Source organism: Rhamphochromis sp. 'chilingali', assembly GCF_963969265.1.
Source record: "Rhamphochromis sp. 'chilingali' genome assembly, chromosome: 15".
Taxonomy (NCBI): domain Eukaryota; kingdom Metazoa; phylum Chordata; class Actinopteri; order Cichliformes; family Cichlidae; genus Rhamphochromis; species Rhamphochromis sp. 'chilingali'.
Window position 1 is genome coordinate 29,465,568 of NC_137942.1, and position 18,455 is coordinate 29,484,022.

Here is an 18,455-nt window from a genome sequence, read left to right on the forward strand (position 1 = left end):
GCAGGCTTTTGAGTGTCCTTGCAAAGAAAGGTGGCTATATTGGTCGCTGATTTGTTTTTGTTTTGTTTTTGAATGTCAGAAATGTATATTTGTGAATGTGGAGATGTTATATTGGTGTCACTGGTAAAAATAAATAATTGAAATGGGTATATATTTGTTTTTTGTTAAGTTGCCTAATAATTATGCACAGTAATAGTCACCTGCACACACAGATATCCCCCTAAAATAGCTAAAACTAAAAACTACTTCCAACAACATTCAGCTTTGATATTAATGAGTTTTTTGGGTTCATTGAGAACATGGTTGTTGTTCAATAATAAAATTATTCCTCAAAAATACAACTTGCCTAATAATTCTGCACTCCCTGTATACGATGCATGACGCACGATGAAGGCCAAAATCGGGCCGATCGCCAAAACGGTCGCACGACTCAAAAATCGGCTCAAAATGGGCCAAAAATCGTACAGTGTAAGCCCAGCATAAGGTTAGTGTGTGCAGGTTTGTTCCCCCTGTCTCGTTAGCCCTGATCTCCCCAAGCTGTGTCTCCCTGCTGTTGCCATTTCCCTCATTACTACCCTGTGTATACAAGCCCTGTGTTTTCCCGTGCTTGGTGTTGCGTCGTACCCTCAGATCCTGCCTGTGTTCCAATTAGTGTCTTCATGTTTGGTTTCTGTTTTGTTGGTGCCAGCAATAAAGCTGTGGTTTTCAGTAGTGATGGGCAGATGAAGCTTCATGAAGCACTGAAGCTTTTCATCCAATTGGTTCATCCCAGCGCAAAGCGTCTTGAAGCTTCATTTGCTCTAGCAGGACACCTACTGGACGTAAAAATATTAGTTGGCATGAATTTGAAGAGTGTGGCCTTTTGCACACAGCCTGTAAATGTCAACAACAAAAGGAGTGTGTAAAACATATATATTTTAGTGATGGCAGTATACTTTGTATATTTATACTGGCAGTATGGAAAATGATCATTTGGAAATGCTTAAAATGGAAATGATCATTTACTGTGAGGTGAGCTGTGGTTGGGGTGTGGACAGTGGTTGTGCTTTTGTAACGCTGAGGTATGGACAGCTACACACTGAGGCCTCAGTCCTGCCTGTTCACATTTTATTCAGTAAAAACTAAATTTTCACTGCTTTTATAACCTTTAGTGGGGAGAACATAGCTAGGATTTAATGATTTAACAAATCTTTGTCCTCCACAATGCTAAATGGCTGGGAGTCCTCAATCACCATGCTAACCAGGTCTTCATCTATTTGAGATTCTTCTCCTGAGGAAAGACAATAAAGACAAAGCACAAATATAAATATCACACACGTAACTTATTACAGTTGTATAATATTGTTATATCATTTAGTAACATTACTGCATGCTATATTATCATTGCATTTGATGGCTCACCTGGTCTTGCTCCACAATCGGTGTTCCTCTTATTCTCATGCAAAGCTCTGTAGTGCCTAAGCATGGATGAGGTGTTGTTGTTATATCCCAGCTCCCTGGCACATAGCAAACACTTCACCTTGTACAAAAGCAAAGCCGCTTAACATAAATTGTATTGCACCATCAGTATTATGAAAATACATCTTCTGTAGAAATTTACATACCTTGTTGGGAGGAATAAAATCACAATGTTCCCACACAGGGGAGGACATCCGCCTCTTCTTAGCTGGCTCCATTCTCTCCTGACTTTCTCTCCTCACTCTCATAAACCTCCAAACTGTCTCCAAACTCTCACTAACCGCAACTCTCCATCAAACACGTACATTTTGAATGAAGTCTGAGGGGTTTATATCGCTGTCATAGCTCGCGGCAAAGTTCAAACCACTTCATGAAACAGTCACGTGGTACAGCCGGGCAGCGAGACTTCGGACGTCATCATTTTCAGCTCCTCCCATAAATGAAGCAAGCCTCGATACGCGCATCGCGGAAACGCCCCCTCCATTACTCGACACAAGCTTCGAAGCCTCGATACAGAACGTCACATCACTAGTTTTCAGTATATTTCCGTCTCAGAGTCCTGCACTTGGATCCACATCTCCACCTGCCCGCACACAGAGCCCTGACAGAATGACGCGACCAGTATGGATCCAGCAGACTCACTTTTCACCTCTGAGGGAGAGAATCTCGCGCACCTATGCACCTACTGTTGGAGGATAATCCACGCTGCGAGCCCCTACAAGAGGCAGCTGGAGGTAGTGTTTTTTGATCATTTTTTGTCGTCCACTGCCTCCACCGTCAGTTTTCTAAACATAAATGGACTTAAGCAAATAATAACAGCTCTAAGAGCGAGGCTAGCCTTCGAACTGTTTGGCATGGGCGGTCCAGGAAAGGATGATTCAGCTACCCTCCTGGAGGCCCTCACCACGTGATGTTCTCGACGTCAGCAGCAGTTTTTGCCAAGGTTTATCGCCAAATCGTTTGATCCATCCTTGAAGAAGAAATGCAACCCTAGCCGTCACCACCCAACCACACTTCACTTTTCTCCTGTAGTACGGACTGGTGCAGTTTTCATTTCCACTCCGCAGCAGCGTTTCTCTATGTCACCTTTTGCCAGCCCTGATCCCATTTCAACTGGGAAGCGGCGGATGTGCCGCCAGCATTCACAGTCCCAGCAGGAGTCTGGGATTTTGTCTGAACAGCCGGCAAGGAATGTTCTGGATGATTGTCATGCTTCGAAACCTGTCAAGCATGTAGAGACCGCTGTTCATCCTCAACTCAACACATCTGTCAGCTGATCAGCAGCCACCTTCAGCTCAGTCAGCTGATCAGCAGCCACCTTCAGCTCATTTAGCTGACCAGCAACCACCTTCAGTTCAGCTAGCTGCTCATCAGCCACCTGTTGCTCAGTGTCCTGTGTTTTCTGCTCAGCAGCCGCCTGTAGCTCAGTGTCCAGTGTTTCCTGCTCAGCAGCCGCCTGTAGCCCAGTCACCAACTCCACCCCCACCACTTTCATCTCAAGTTCAGTCACCCATATCTCAGTCTTCACCCCCGCTATCTATAGCTCAGTCGCTACCACAATCGGATTTTCTGCAAGCTTTGTTACAGTCCATGACCCAGTCAGTAGCTCAGTTAGTGGAGGAATCATTAGTGTTGTCATCTGTTCAGTCAGCCACTCATTTTCACCCTCAGCCATGGGTTCCAATTGCCTCTGGTCCTGCATCTGCTCCAGCTGGAGGGCTCGAGTCGCCGGTCCAGCCTCAAGTTTCGTCAGCTGGAGGGCCCGAGGAGCCCTTCCAGCCTCATGTGTCGTCAGCTGGAGGGCCCGAGTCGCCCGTCCAGCCTCAAGTGTCGTCTGCTGGAGGGTCCGAGGAGCCCACCCAGCACCACGCCTCGTTAGCTGAGGGTCCTGGAGGACCCAGCCAGCACATCCTAACATCTGCTGATGGTCCGGGGAAATCTGTTCAGCCGTCACCTGCTGAATCATCCCCCGCGACTTCTACATCATCGCCTGCAGCATCATCGCCTGCAGCATCATCGCCGCCAGGTTCCGCTGCCGTCCCGCCGCCACGTCTTCATCTACGCCTGGTCCCGCCTCTGTGTCTTCATCCATGCCTGGTCCAGCCTAATTGTCTTCAGCCTGCGCCGCCGCCGTTGCTGTGTGCACGGTCGGCCTCCAGAACTGTTTGCCCGTCGCCGCCGTTGCTGTCTGCACGGCCGGCCCCCTGAACTGTTTTGGCTCTTGTGCTGTCGACCTCTGGGTCAATCCCCTGAACTTTTCATGGACTCTTGTTGAACTCTAGTTTCGTTTTTGATGTGTTTTCCTTCATTTTTGGACCCTTGTGCTCCTTGTTTTTTGTTTGGTTTCTCCTCGTGAAGCGTTTCAGCACATTCCCCAAACTGTGTCGACACAGTTTTGCTCCATACTGACACCTGCTGGACCTTAAATACCATTGCAGGCAACTTACTTGAGATTCACAACAGACACTGATTCAATGACCTAGTCATACTTGTACACACTGTAAGGCATTGTACTTTCCATGGAATCATTTTATATCTTCTATATTACAAATATTGTAGACATCTTTAAAATATATTATGAATGACATTAAGTGAAAATTAAAATGAAAGTATTGTGAATGTAATATTACCCATTTGACTCACAGTTCATTATAAATTTCTATTCAGAAAAATAGGTTTATCCAATGTTTTTGCATTCAGTCTATTGCGTTTTTTGTCTTTTTATTTTATTTTTTTTTTACATCATTTTTCCAGCTTTGGAAAAATCACAGGAACAGATGAAGCTGGGTTACACAAAAGCTGTAAAGCCAGGTGGATAAGGTTCTGATAAGATGTCTTCCTATTCCCTCAGTACATTACACTCTCTCTCCACAATACTACGGGGTTGGCAGTCCTTTATAATAAAATTCAGGACTGCCTGGTCCAAAGCAGTCTTCCTAGATGCTTGATTTGAAAATAATAAAACACATATTAATTAAAGAAAATGATGATAAAGTGGCTCAGCGTGACTGGGAGGGGTCGGAGTGGAGGGCGGTGCTAAGCGGCCTGCTGGGGATGGACAGCGCTCAGATTGAGGCACTTCTGGAGTCCAGGGAGCAGTTCGGCCATGGCGTGGTGGCAGGTTAGAATCACTATTTACTCTGCCACATTTACACATCCCTGAACGAACCCTGTGGTCTCTTTTAGGATTGGTGGATGTGGGCCGGACCTGGCTTTGCCCCGCCTCCCTCCAGGGGAAGGACCTACAGTGCCTGGAGCAGTCGGCCGTGCTGATTGGTCTGCAGGAGAAGCACCTGACTAACCTGTCCAACCCTCGCTGGCTGAAGGCCCCACTGAGAGCTCCGGGAGGTCGCGACCTCTAGACCATAGAGATCCCAGCAAAACTGTTACCATGACAACACATACGTAACCTACCCGGGCACTGAGGCCGATGCTGGAGCGACTTCTCTGTCATAGTACTTTGGTTTTTACAGCTGATCATTGATCTGTGATCAGAGCGGTGGCACTTGTCCTACTGACTGTATGTTTAATTTTGTTGATGTGTGGGGGTTAAAACGGCAACTGTTGCCGGTGGGTTAATAAGGGCACCTTCCAAACGTCCAGTGTTTGTGTAAATAACCTACCTGTGGTGCTGTTATCAGGCGGCTGTATGTTACACTGAAATTAAAAGGTAATATTTTGCTATGCTTGCTGTTCTGGCCATTGTTCTCTCGCTGTTTTAGAAAACAGTCTGTGCAGAATTGTTGTAATTCAGTCACACTGGAGGGTTTTAGAGCATGAAGCCGTCAGGACTTTGACTAAACCAGAGGATGGTAAACTGCAGAATTCATGGTTCCATCAACAAAACAAATGGTTAAGCACACAAACCGACCTCTAATCCAGGTAACTGCACGTAACTCAGGCTTTTCTGAAGGTGCTTCCTATCAAAAGTTACCATGGTAACTTATCAGCAGGTATGAAACCAGCACCCGTTAACCAATCAGATCTATAAAAACCACAGTGATCAATACACATACAGTATAATTTAAACATGTATCAGGCTGAGTCAACACGCCATCTGCAGATTTTCATACAACCTGTGGCGCTTTTCTCTATGAAACAAGCGGCGGTGGATGGAGCAGCTACATCCACGTGAGCTCATCCCGAATGATGATGTCACCATAAGCAAATCCAGATAAAGAGTTCCTGGGCTGAGGGACGTCCCTCCATCACCGCGTTTCTATTCTTGGCTGTGACGCCACTTCCTGTGTCAATAAAGGTTTAAAAATGACGACAGGCGACTCAGTGGGGGGGGTGGGGGGAGTCGTCTCAGGCTTCGCTGCTCATCACAGGTCTGGACAAAGTAGTCGTTCAAACATCCATCAACCTTTGTCTCAGTGTAATCAGATTACTTACTGAACTTCAGTGTCACAGCAGCTGTAATGGAAAAAAATGCCTTTATTGATTTTAGTTTCCATGGAAACTAAGAAAATCAGAGTCAGCCTCCAAAGCTCTCAAATTTTCTGCTGCTATGAATCACACTCACCCCTAACCTGCACAGGTGAGAGTTTTCTACCTGAGAGCTCAAACTGACACACTGAGGCGCTGCCCCCTCGCCAGAGATGACGACCTATCACCTGTAACTCCCCTCTGATCCCCGTCTCTCACGCCCTGTGGAGAATCGCACCTTTCTGGCTTTATTATTTTACTTCCTGTTTGCTCAAAGCATAAAAAACAGGAAGTTAATGTTTGGGACTGTTAGCTGGACAATAGTCATGTGATGACGCAAAAACGCCATCTGCTGGTGAAACAAACTTTATTCACCCAAAACCCAAAAAACAAAACATCAACACAAAGATCCCTCCACAAATAGGGACTGGTCACACCCACCACCTCATATTGGCTGTCACAACATGAATTTTAACCAACAGCAACATCCATTAACATCCAGCCAATATTTACCTTTAAATCCTAACTTTAATTTTGAAAGTCTTGCTGCAGGAAAAGTGTTCATAATAATGTTACCACTAATTCAAAACAAAAGGGGTTTTAGCCTTGAGCTAATATGCACGTTACATAGTGGGTGGGATGTAGAGTGTGTCTGTGTGGTGAGGGGGCGGGGCAGCAATGTATCCAACAACATGAGAAGGGTTGGGGGCAAGGCAGTAGAGTCGTGGGGCGTGGCCTCCAGTCGATATTGGCCCCCAGTAGACAGAGGACGGGTGGTAGGAAGAGTGGTGAGGGTGGTGGGCGGGATGTGGAAGAGGAGGTGCAGGGGCTGTAGTCAGGTAGGTGCTTGGGGATGGAGCTTCATATGGCAGGTGGAGCAGTGGGAGAGGAGGGAGGGGCGACTGATCTGGGTAGAGGAGAGCAGAGGAGGGGGCGGAGCCTGGAGGAGTAGGACTGATGGAGGAGGAGCTTTCCATGGAGACACCTGAGGAGACAAACCACATGCCTTTATTTTCAAAGTAAATTCGTTTATAATGCAGAAAATTTGGGTTTTAATGTGGAGGCACACTAATCATGTGACCTGACCAATGACTAACAGCGCCTGCAATTGGCCCATTGTGCTTCCGCCTTCATCTGACTCCAGAATTACTGCACCGCACTTCCTGTCTGTTGCCACGCCTGTTTGCTATGTTCATCTGGTCAAATTTCACCTTAATAACAATACAGTAGTCATTGGGTACAGGAATGTGACAGCTGGATGGTGTAGGGTTTACCCCACCCTTCCCTCCTCATTGCGCCACTCTCACCATTATGCAGCTGTAAAGCTTCACCAACAGACCTGCTGACCTCCGGCACTTCTACACTGTCTTATTGACAAACACTTCCTGTTTTGGCAGCGTGTGCACTCCAAAGGTAAAGGTAAAGTACTGACCGCCGTTGCGTCCCTCTGTCTGTCCATCTGCAGACCTGGAGGATTCTGGGTAGGAGATGGCGGGCTGATGGGAGATCCGCCCAGTCTCAGAGAATGGCTGGGAGGCAGCTGGGGACGGAAGATGGGACAGATCAAGTCACAGTAAAGGGGGTGGAGCTTAAATTAAAACACCTGAGGGACCATCCATGCTGTAATGACATCACTGCACACATCTTCCTGTTAGTCATGTGTTCCCCACAGTTGCCTCCTACCTGATCGCACTGTTTTATTGTGAAAGGCTTCGCTACGGAAGTGAAGGCTCAGCTAAAAGATGAAACTTGCATCTTTTGTATACAGGTGGAGGAAGTGCAGCACCACCTGCTGGAACCGATCACTCTTACCGTGCAGAGGGGGCTCCTGGCCCAGGTAGGGCGTGTAGGGCTGGTAGGGGTAGGCAGTCTCAGGTGAGGAGGCGGGATACACCTGCTGCTGTTGCTGCCAGCAGCTCTGATGGTACCACTGAGGAGACAGATGGTCACATGACGGTCACATGACAAATTCACAGCATCATGTCATCACCTGAACCTGAAACACCTGCAGAATCATCTATAAACATTCAAAGAACCTGAAGGAAACGTGTGTCTCTTTGAAACGGCAGCCACAGGTTAAAGGAGAGGAACACCAGTCACATGACCTCCACAGGACCCAGGTGATCAGAGTGCCCTTGGAAGATGTTTACCACACCTGCAAGTGACTCAGGTGCACTCAGACTTCTGCTGCTAAAACAGATCTGCCAGTGGAGGAGCTGAGCTAGTTTCAGTCATTATGTCCTGTTTATAGGTCGGAAACCTGCAGTCAGCTGAGACTGAAGGATCACCTGGATGATAACGAAAGGTTTCTCCCACTGAAAACGTCCAGAACAGAATCAACATTCTGTGATGCTCCGTGAGTTCATTCAGGCGTCTCACCTTCACCTGTCAGCGCCGCTTCAAATACTGCTGTTTATTGTTCAGGTGTCTCTTACCTGGATGCCCAAATTGAAGTAATACTGGAGGACTCTGCAGTCTACACACACACACACACACACACACACACACACACACACACACACACACACACACACACATAAATCAAACTGATCCATATGGATACAAACTGTAGACACAAGCTTTTGACCTCTGACCTCTTGGTAAATCCCTTCCATTAGGGTCATATGAATAAGGGGGCAGGGCTACCACAGTGCAGAGCGGCTCACCCAACTCATTAACCGACCAGGAAGAAGCAGCTGGCATCGCCATGGCAACTGGAACCAGAAAACGTGTTAGTGTATGGCAACCTACTGAGAACCAATGAGACTGTCAGACTTCGTGTCAGCTAAAGCTCTCAGAGGTGACAGAAGTCCCTCCCCCTGATATTCAGACTTCCTGTTTTAGAGGTGCAGCCAATCAGAGCCAATTAAAGCGGGTTCAGGCCTTAAACAGGGCAGAGCTCTGAGAGAAGTAACTGAGGTGGGCAGTGTTTGCTTACCTGAGCGTGTCTGCGCGTGTGTGGCTGACAGCAGGTGAGCAGCTGCTGGTAGCCGTGATGAGGAAGAGGAGGGTGAGGAGGAAGATGGAGACGAGCAGATGACTGACAGCGGCTTCACTACCTGACACACACACACACACACACACACACACACACACACACACACACACACACACACACACACACACACAGCAGTGAGCGAACACCTGCAGCTCTGCAGGCAGCCACAGGGGGCAGCACATCAGGATTCTGTGATCAAAAGATCTCAATTTGTTTTCAGTCACAGCGATTCTGCTCGTACAGACAGAACCCGCCAAGCGTTTTCTTTTTCCCCCCTTTTTTAATACAAAATATTTTTATAGAGTATTTATGGATAAAGTTTACAAAGAAAGAAAAGACGGACAACAAACTGTTTATAATGAATACAAAACAGAACTTCTCATGTTAGAACATTGTTTTCCTCTTATTATTTACCAAACAAGCAACGAAAAGAAAAAAACAACAAGATAACCAAAGCCAGAGGGATTATGATATTAACTAACCCTGTCCACAAGAACCACACAGAAGTTAGCTGCAACATCACTGAGCTTCACATTCCCGTTAACACAGACAGACATCAGACCACTATGGAGAAGCAAATCCGTTAGTCAGCTGGAACATCCGTAAGTTGAAGTTTAGAGACGTTTTCCAGAAAGAGACCCCAAATTTTATCGAATGTGCCCTTTTGGTTCTGGATGGAGCAGTGGATCTTTTCCAGACTGAGACATGACATGAGATCAGCAAGCCACCGAACATGGGAGGGCGGGGCAGCGGCCTTCCACCTCATCAAAATGGCACGCCTAGCCAAGAGGGAGCCAAAGGACAGCAGCCTGCGCTTTGCTCTGGGAATATACTAATCATCCTCTCCCGCTGTACCACAGAGAGCATGTAGGGGGTTGAGAGCTAGTTTCAGGCCGGTAGCCTTGTTCGAAGTGCAGAAAACCTCCTCCCAAAAATTTGCCAGGGCAGGTCCAAAACATGTGGGTTAGATTGGCATCATCAGACCCGCACCTGTTACAGTGAGGGTCTAAACTGGGATAAAGCTTAGCTAGTTTGGATTTAGATAAGTGGGCTCTGTGGACTACTTTGAATTGTAACAGGGAATGATGGGCGCAGAGTGAGTCCCAGACGGAGTGAGTCCCAGACGGAGTGAGTCCCAGACGGCATCTGACATAGATACACCCAACTCCTTCTCCCATGTGGACTTGAGAATGGGAGCTGGGGTTACACTGCACAGTTTATTATAGATGCGAGACATTACAGCTTTGCGTGATAGTTGCAAATTAAGGAGCTCGACCAGTAAGTTGGCAGCTGGAGCTTCTGGAAAATTTGAGAGGTGGGATTGCAAAAAATGTCTGCTTTGTAAATATCTAAAAAAGTGAGTTTTGGGAAGATGTATTTTCCTGCCAGCTGATCGAATGATGATAGTTTATTGTATATAAAGAGACCTTTAAAGTAAATAATACCTGCTCTAAACCAGACCTGGAACAAGTTGTCCAAAGCTGGGGGAGGAATAGGTGGTTTGAAAGGATGGGGCTTTGAAGTGAAAAATAATTAAGATTGAAATGTCTCCTTAACTGCGCCCAAACCCTGAGGGAGTGCCGAATTATTGGATTAGATGTAAAGTTGTCAATGAATGAAGGAAGAGAAGAACCCAGAAAGGAGGCAAGAGAAATTCCCTGAGTTGAGCCTGATTCCATTGCCAGCCAGCTGGTGGGGCCCACACCCTCCCCAGACTGGAACCAGTAGGTCAGGGACCGAATGTTGGCAGCCCAATAGTAAAAACGGAAGTTGGGGAGTGCCAGACCCCCTTCAATCTTAGGTTTCTGTAAATGCACCTTAACTACTCCAGGTCGTTTACCCTTCCAAATATAAGAGGAGATTCCAGGAGAGTCTAGAGTTGTAAAGAAAGACTTGGGGATGAAGACTGGTAAAGATTGAAATAAGTAGGTCTCAAAGGTACGGTTTAACTTGGTTTAAATCCTACCTCTCAGAGAGGCCGTTCTCTGTTGCTATGGGGCAACACTCCTTGGCTTCTGCTCCTATTTACTGTGGTGTGCCTCGAGGGTCCGTGCTCGGTCCTGCTCTTTTCTCTTTGTACATGTTGGGATTAATTTTTAGAAAATACAACATCTCCTTTCACCGTTATGCCAATGATATCCAGATTTATTCACCTCTGAAATCCGATGTGTCTGCTTCTTTGCAACCTCTGTTCAACTGTTTGCATGAAGTTAAAATTTGGTTATCACATAATTTTCTTACATTGAGCGAAAATAAGACCGAAATCATAGTCTTTGGTAGTCACACTCTGCCACACATCGAACTCCAGGTTTCTGTAAACGTCCCCGTCCAGAGACTTCATCACTTTGTAGGGCAGAGACAGTCTGGAGGGGGGCAGAGCTTCTGCAGGAGGCTGAACAACAAAAACATTACATCAGCTGCAGTTCCTCTGATGTCCAGCAGAGGCAGCAGTGAGTCAGTCCCATAAACTTCCATGTTTGCTGTCTGCTAGCTTCACCTGACCAATAATATGGCTGCTGTGAGGTTACCGTACCAACAGATCATCCAAGAAGGCGGAGCTCCAGTTTAATGAGTGAAATTCAACAGTTATGATTGGATGCCACTGACTTGCACGTCACGGATTCTTCTGGCATCATTTGGCTCTTTGCATTTTTACCTTTCTTACTTCACCAATGACGAGTTCACGTGTTCCAGCTCCTGCTGATGGCGTCCTACGACTCTGAACAAACTCAGGCTGAAACTAGACATTAAAAGCTGCAGAACAGAGGTCGTCACTGCAGAGCCTCAGGCGTGAAGCAGGAAGTAGAGCGTGTTTCTAAAGACCCTGGTGGCTCCTCTGAATGTTCTGGTTATCACATAATTTTCTTACATTGAGCGAAAATAAGACCGAAATCATAGTCTTTGGTAGTCACACTCTGCTAGACCGGTTAGCTGATGCCCTTGGCCCTCTCGCCAGCCATCTCTCGCTCACTGTAAGAAACCTCTGAGTGTTCCTGGATGGCTCTCTTTTAAACTTCAGAAACACGTCTCCACTGTGGTAAAAACAGCTTTTGCCAGTTGCGTCAGATATCCAAAGCAAAGCCGTTCCTTCCTTTAAAGGACCTTGAAAAGCTTATCCACGCATTTATCACATCCAGACTGGACTACTGTAACTCCCTCTACTCGGGCCTCCAACACTCTTCTCTTTACCGGCTTCAGTTAATTCAAAATGCAGCTGCGCGTCTTTTAACAGGTACGAGAATCTATGAACGCATAACTCCCAATTTTAGCCAAATTACATTGGCTCCCTGTCAAATATCACATAGATTTTAAAATTCTTTAGTTCACTTTTAAAATTCAGAATAATTTAGCGCCCAGCTATCTCTCTGAACTCCTCCACTTACACAATCCCAACAGAGCACTTAGATCGTCCAATCACAGGCTCCTTGCACAACCTAGGACTCAAATGAAGTCGAGAGGTGACCGGGCCTTTGCAACCGTGGCACCCAGACTCTGGAATAACCTCCCTGTTCATATTCGTACTGCCGAGTCGATCCAGTCATTTAAATCACGTCTTAAAACGTATTTTTTTACTTTGGCCTTTGATTCTAACTCGTTGGCTGTTTTAGCTTATTGTGTTGTTGTGTTGATATTGACCCTTTCCAACCTGTGGGCCAGCGCTTTAGCTAGGATCTTAAAGTCAAGGTTCAGAAGTGAAATCGGCCGGTATGATGCACACTCAGTTGTCGTTCCCCTTTTTTGCAATTAAAGTTATGGAAGCGTCGTACCAGGAGGTTGGCAGTTTGCCTTGTGTGGATGCTTCAGATAGAACAGAGTGGAGTAGAGGTACGAGCTGGGGGCAAATGATTTGAAAAATTCTACCGAAAAGCCGTGCGGGCCAGGGGACTTCCCTGACTGTAGAGAGAAAATTGCAGCGCCAATGTCTTCTTTGGAAAATGGCGCATCCAAGATCTCTCTGTGGGTGTCTTCCAGCTCAGGAAAGTCCAAGCTTTTAAGAAAATTTGTGATCAGTGAGCGGTCGGTGGGAGATTCAGAGGAGTAAAGCTTCAGATAATATTCCCTGAATGCGTCATTGATTTTGGCATGATCAATAACAAGCCCACCATCTGACTTAATGGTGTTTATACACTGACGTGGCTTTACACCCCTTATTTAGTCAGCTAGGAGTTTGCCCGATTTCTCTCCATGCACAAAGAGTGTACTCCTCTTTAAGAGTTGCCTCTCCACGGCATGAGTTGAAAGAAGTTCAAATTTGGTTTGGAGTTCAATATGTTTCTTGTAAACCTCAGAGTCCTTATTGTATGCATAGTGATGGTCCAAGTGTTTTATTTTATCGGCTAATTCTTGCCTTTCTTTGAAGTTTACCCTCTTTATATTAGCTGTATATGAAATGATCTGCCCTCGGGATAGGACCTTCATTGAGTCCCAAACTAAAAGGCTAGAAATATTTGGGGAAAGATTGGAGTCTAAAAAGAGCTTAATTTGGTTATTTATAAATTCCAGAAAGGTATTATCAGATAGTAGTGTGGGGTTAAAATGCCAACTCCTGTCTGTTCTAGGTAAGTCAGGCATAGCCAGTCAGAATTAAAGGGGCGTGGTCTGATATAACTATGGCACGGTATTCACAGGCACATGCAATGTGGGGTGGCTGTAGCTCAGGTGGCAGAGCAGGTCAGCCACTAATCAGAAGGTCGGTGGTTCGATCCCAGGCTGCCTCCTGGCTGCATGCCAAATATCCTTGGGCAAGATACTAACCCCATGTTTGTCTACTGGTGGTGGTCAGAGGGCCCGGTGGCGCCTGTGTCCGGCAGCCTCGCCTCTGTCAGTGCACCCCAGGGCAGCTGTGGCTACAATGTAGCTTGCCATTGCCAGTGTGTGAATGGGTGAATGACTGAATGTAGTGTAAAGCGCTTTGGGGTCCTATGGACTAGACAATACAAATGCAGGCCATTTACCATTTACTAGTCAAGTAGTCTATCCTAGAAAAAGTGTGATGGACATAAGAGAAAAAGGAATACTCCTTTCAGTCAGATGCAGATATCCCTGTTCCCGTATGAAGAAAGGAATGAATGCGTTTATGTTTTTGAACAGAAACAGGAAATACACACTCAGACTTTGTCCCGACTGCCGTTAGACCAAAACCAAGAGAAGAAGAGAGCTCGGCGCGTCACAGGAACAGGAAGTGCTCAAAGTCCAAGCACCATTACCTTCAGAGGTTGCGACCTCTGGAGGATGACGTTGGACAGGCGCTTTAGGCCTGCTGTACAGGTTTTTGATTGGACGAACAATGTTTAGAGCTGTTCTCTGTCCAGCTTGTCGCCGCCCACTGAGACGAGGCGGAGCAGAGATGGCAGCTGCAGTCTGTGGCGCGGTCGCAATAATATTCTCCTGAAGTCTGAAGCAGGAAGTTGAACTTCCCCGGGTCTGAAACAAGACGCTCAGACTGCGAGGAAGCAGCGCCAACCACTGAGCTACCCTGGCACCGCTGTCACACACGCGATGATGTCACCTTCAAGCTACGCTGCGGGACGTACCTGCTGGCTGTAGCTGAAGTTCACGTCTGATCTCGTGGGAGAGTCAGCCACGCCTCCTTCCTGCTCATCCTTTCAAAATAAAATAAAAACAGACTGATTACAGCTTCATGGGGTCACTGATCACATGACCTCTTCACACGTGCGAATTTCAAACCAGTTTTCATGTGCAACATTATGCTGACCTGCATCACACTAACAGGAGACAGAGGCAGAGGTCAGCTCTTACCTGATTGGTGGAGGTCTCAGTGGCGCTGTAAACTCCGGAGGTCTGGAAACTCTGATCTGAAATAATGTGAGACAGAGTCACCAATACGGCTGCTGCAGGGAGGCGTGTCACAGCGGGATCACGTTACTCACCCTGTGAACTGTAGATGAAGTCCTCCGTGTACTCGGCTGCATGCGGGAGCCACGCGCGCGCACACACACACACGCACGCACGCACACACGCACGCACGCACACACACACACACACACACACACACACACACACACAATTAAAGTCAGTTTCTGATGAGTTTTCACAGTAAAAACCTCTCAGACCTTTACTGTGAAAGGTTACTAAGGGGAAGGAAGTGAAAATCTGAAGTGAGCAGTGGCGTCCTCACCCTGGTCCTCCACTGTGCTTATGTCCTCCTGCTCCTCCTCTGACGAGCACACGGGAGTGTTTCTGGGTGGGGGGGCAGGGGAGAGGGGCCCAGAGCCTCTCTGAACTCTATAGGAGGAGCCAGAGGGAGGGGCTGGGGCACCAATGGAGGGGGGAGGAGCCACAGTGGGGCCCTGCATAGGAAACGGTAAAATGTGACCTGAAAATGTTACACCTGACTCTTCTTCTTCGACAACAAGTCTGTGACCAATCATCAGCCGCCTCACTCAAGGGCCCTTTCTATTGGCTGCCAGCAACAACCAAGAAAAGACTGTATATAAAAGATAGACATGTTTGTAGGAGTTTAAAACTGCATTCTTGTTAATGGCCTAGAGGGGGCGATAGCTATGGTCACGTGGAAGTGGAAAAAACCTCAGTTACTCATCTCAGCTCACACACAATAAAATGGAGTCTGACGTCTCAGAGGACAAATATCTGGGACACTCTTAAAGATGTGATGTCGCTGCTTACCTCACCTGTCCTCAGTAATGTAGAATCTGGTTTTTGAGTAACCATCATTTAAACGTGTTTACCATAAACCACGTGAAGCACACGGCCCCTCCCACCTGCCTCAGCGCTCCGTGCACACACGCGCCGCATCATCGGAGGATTTTTCCAAGTACATACTCACTGGCAGCGGAGGGAAGACACCGTCGCTGGCGCCATCGAGCTGGTAGTACGAGATGGCTGCGTCCAGATCGGCCGGCTCCTCCACCGCCTCGGGAAAACCAAACTGACACTCTTTGTTCAGAGCCGCCGCCAGCTGACGCCGACTGCGCCTGAAAAAAACCACGGAGGAGAAAATAAAAACCCACCGACTGACATCACATCCTCTTTCAGGCCAGAGTGACTTTGTCTGCGATTACGGCACCTCATGTCACATGACTCGATTCATTTTAAAAACAGGAGCTGCTTCAGAGATCAGCTGACCGGTCATTCCTGGTGGTTACATCAGTGTCGTGCATGTTGGCGTGTCGTGCGTGTTGCCGTGTCATGCGTGTTGGCGTGTCGTGCGTTTACCGGGACCTGAAGGTGAAGCTCTCGTAGTCCTGATAATACCTGCGACCAGGATGGTAATAGGTCAGCTGAGTACCAATCAGGTGACGGTTCAGGAAATGGGTGGAGCTTCTGACCAGAAACATTTGCGCGCGTGCACACACACACACACACACACATACACACACACACACACTCCTCATTAACATGATATTTTTCACTGATGGTCAGAGCCACTGACATCGATCAGGTAACTAAGGGGGCGGGTCCCACCTTCAGAAAAGTGCATTTAAAACATTTGTGTCTGTGATGGAGTCAAACTGCACAGGTGCATCTCAGGTAAAGTCTCACCTTAAGGCTCCGTAGCGTGGTGTTCGGGCTGGGGGGGGATGGTGATGGCGAGGGGGGGCATAGGGGTTATAGGTCATAGCTCCAGGTGATGGAGGAGGGGGTGGGCGGGGGTGGCCCGCCGGTTGGAAGCGAGGTGGCAGACTCGAGGGGGCGGGGCCTCCATAGGAAGGAGGAGGTGGGATTAGCAGCTCTGTTCCCTTCATCCCACGAGATTTCCTGAAGTAGCGATGGCGGTGATGCCGCTGACGCCGCTGACCACGAGAGTCCGGGTCTGAGGGAGAGACAGGAAGAGACCGTACAGGAAGTCAGGTGAGTAACACAGGAAAAGGATAATACAAAACAGGGAGTGGATGGGAAAAAAAAAAAGCACCGAGGTCTCCTTTCCTGGAGGGGGCAGCCACATTCCAGACGGGAACCGGATTCACGGGTTTGAGGTCCGTCAGAGGGACCAGGTGTCTGTGAGGAAAGACACATGAGTGATGTCACAGCGGCACTGATGGACGTGATCCTGCCGTGTGTGTGCGTGTGTGTGTGTTACTTCTTGCCCAGTTTCTCGATGAACACCGTGATGGCGGATGAGTGCGTTCCCACTTCCTGGATGAAGGCGTTGTAGTACTTGCCCTTCGGCTCCAGACGCACCTGAAACAAGTTTCATTCCTGATGTCACAAACATGGTGGCTAGGGGGTGGAGCCAAAAACAAAATGCCACCTATCTTATAGTACCACAAATGTTTTTGGAGCTTCATTCATAAGAGTTACAGACAGTAACCACAGACAGTAACTGTTTTTCAGTGCTTTCAGTGTCTGAACAGCTGATTAAAGTTTGACCTCTGACCCCTCGCTGTAGTGACCTCACCAAAAACTCACAACACGCATACCGAGACGCCTCAGAGGTCACGCTACCCAGAGTCCCCTTGATGTTTACGTGCTTGATAATTACATTCTCCAAAACTACTTCCTCCAAATGTTTCAGCATAAAAGCCTCTTTAAGAAGTGAAGTTCAGTGTAGTGAAATGCTGAGAGCTTTTAATTTGAAAGGAATACAGGAAGTGTCAAGAGTTTGTAAAGGAGAGTGAGCCTAGATGCACTGGTGGATTATTTTATTGCAGGTGAGGTCAAAGGTCAGAGAGCGGTTCCTTTTTTTCTCGTCATGTAAAATGTTGACAGAGCTTTGACGAGGACGTCTGTCTCTGCACATCAACATAAATCAGAATAAAAAAAATAATTCACCATGTCATAAACAGCGCCAGCCTTATTAAGCATCACTGGGCACTCTCCCTTTGTATCCTGTAGCATCTAGATAACCTGCCGGCTGTGAGGTCAGAGCCTGAGGCGGTTTGGTGTGAATGAACTCTGACCTCTGTGTCTGAACCTTGTTCACATCCGCATTATAAAGTTTTCAGTAATAAATGGTAAATGGCCTAGTCCCTAAGGACCCCAAAGCGCTTTACATATCCAGTCATCCACCCATTCACGCATACATTCACACACTGGTGATGGCAAGCTACATGTAGCCACAGCCACCCTGGGGCGCACTGACAGAGGCGAGGCTGCCGGACACTGGCGCCACCGGGCCCTCTGACCATCACCAGTAGGCAACGGGTGAAGTGTCTCGCCCAAGGACACAACGACCGAGACTGTCCAAGCCAGGGCTCGAACCAGCAACCTTCCGATTACAAGGCGAACTCCCAACTCTTGAGCCACGATCGCCCCAATACAGTCTTCTTACCTGACACTTGTCTCCCAGGAAGTACCGCCTCCCTGCAAACACCATGTAGTCCGTCTTCTGCATCTCTATCACAGTGATCAGATTAGACCGTCACAGGAAGTAATCAGATTACACAGCCGTCAGTTGTACAGTGTCCAGCTTCAGTTCACCAGCATTACTTTATCCTGACGCTGGTCTGGATTAGTTAAACCTGCGTTACCTTTGCAGGTGTCCTGCCACACATCGAACTCCAGGTTTCTGTAAATGTCCCCGTCCAAAGACTTCATCACTTTGTAGGGCAGAGACAGTCTGGAGGGGGGCAGAGCTTCTGCAGGAGGC

The 18,455-nt window shown here is 47.6% G+C and overlaps 1 protein-coding gene across 8 annotated transcripts in view; it reads right to left on the reverse strand.

The window, feature by feature from the left end:
• The window catches only part of LOC308411500 (UDP-N-acetylglucosamine transferase subunit ALG13-like), a 49,799-nt gene continuing 31,344 nt past the window's right edge, over positions 1–18,455 (reverse strand). For 2 of the 8 annotated variants that reach the window (XM_080905412.1, XM_080905408.1), the window contains 19 exons: positions 18,337–18,454; positions 18,138–18,202; positions 16,947–17,047; positions 16,779–16,864; positions 16,409–16,679; positions 16,082–16,189; positions 15,693–15,840; positions 15,024–15,195; positions 14,776–14,811; positions 14,645–14,700; positions 14,419–14,487; positions 8,825–8,945; positions 8,481–8,600; positions 8,322–8,362; positions 7,699–7,816; positions 7,319–7,426; positions 1,605–6,871; positions 1,402–1,519; positions 8–1,270 (listed from right to left, as the gene is read on the reverse strand). In XM_080905412.1, the coding sequence (XP_080761538.1) occupies positions 6,510–6,871; positions 7,319–7,426; positions 7,699–7,816; positions 8,322–8,362; positions 8,481–8,600; positions 8,825–8,945; positions 14,419–14,487; positions 14,645–14,700; positions 14,776–14,811; positions 15,024–15,195; positions 15,693–15,840; positions 16,082–16,189; positions 16,409–16,679; positions 16,779–16,864; positions 16,947–17,047; positions 18,138–18,202; positions 18,337–18,454 (2,100 nt within the window). In that variant the 3' untranslated portion in view covers positions 8–1,270; positions 1,402–1,519; positions 1,605–6,509. Of the gene's footprint in view, positions 1,271–1,401; positions 1,520–1,604; positions 6,872–7,318; positions 7,427–7,698; positions 7,817–8,321; positions 8,363–8,480; positions 8,601–8,824; positions 8,946–14,418; positions 14,488–14,644; positions 14,701–14,775; positions 14,812–15,023; positions 15,196–15,692; positions 15,841–16,081; positions 16,190–16,408; positions 16,680–16,778; positions 16,865–16,946; positions 17,048–18,137; positions 18,203–18,336; position 18,455 lie in introns of all 8 variants that reach the window. The other 6 variants (XM_080905411.1, XM_080905410.1, XM_080905409.1 and 3 more) reach the window with 6 other exon arrangements.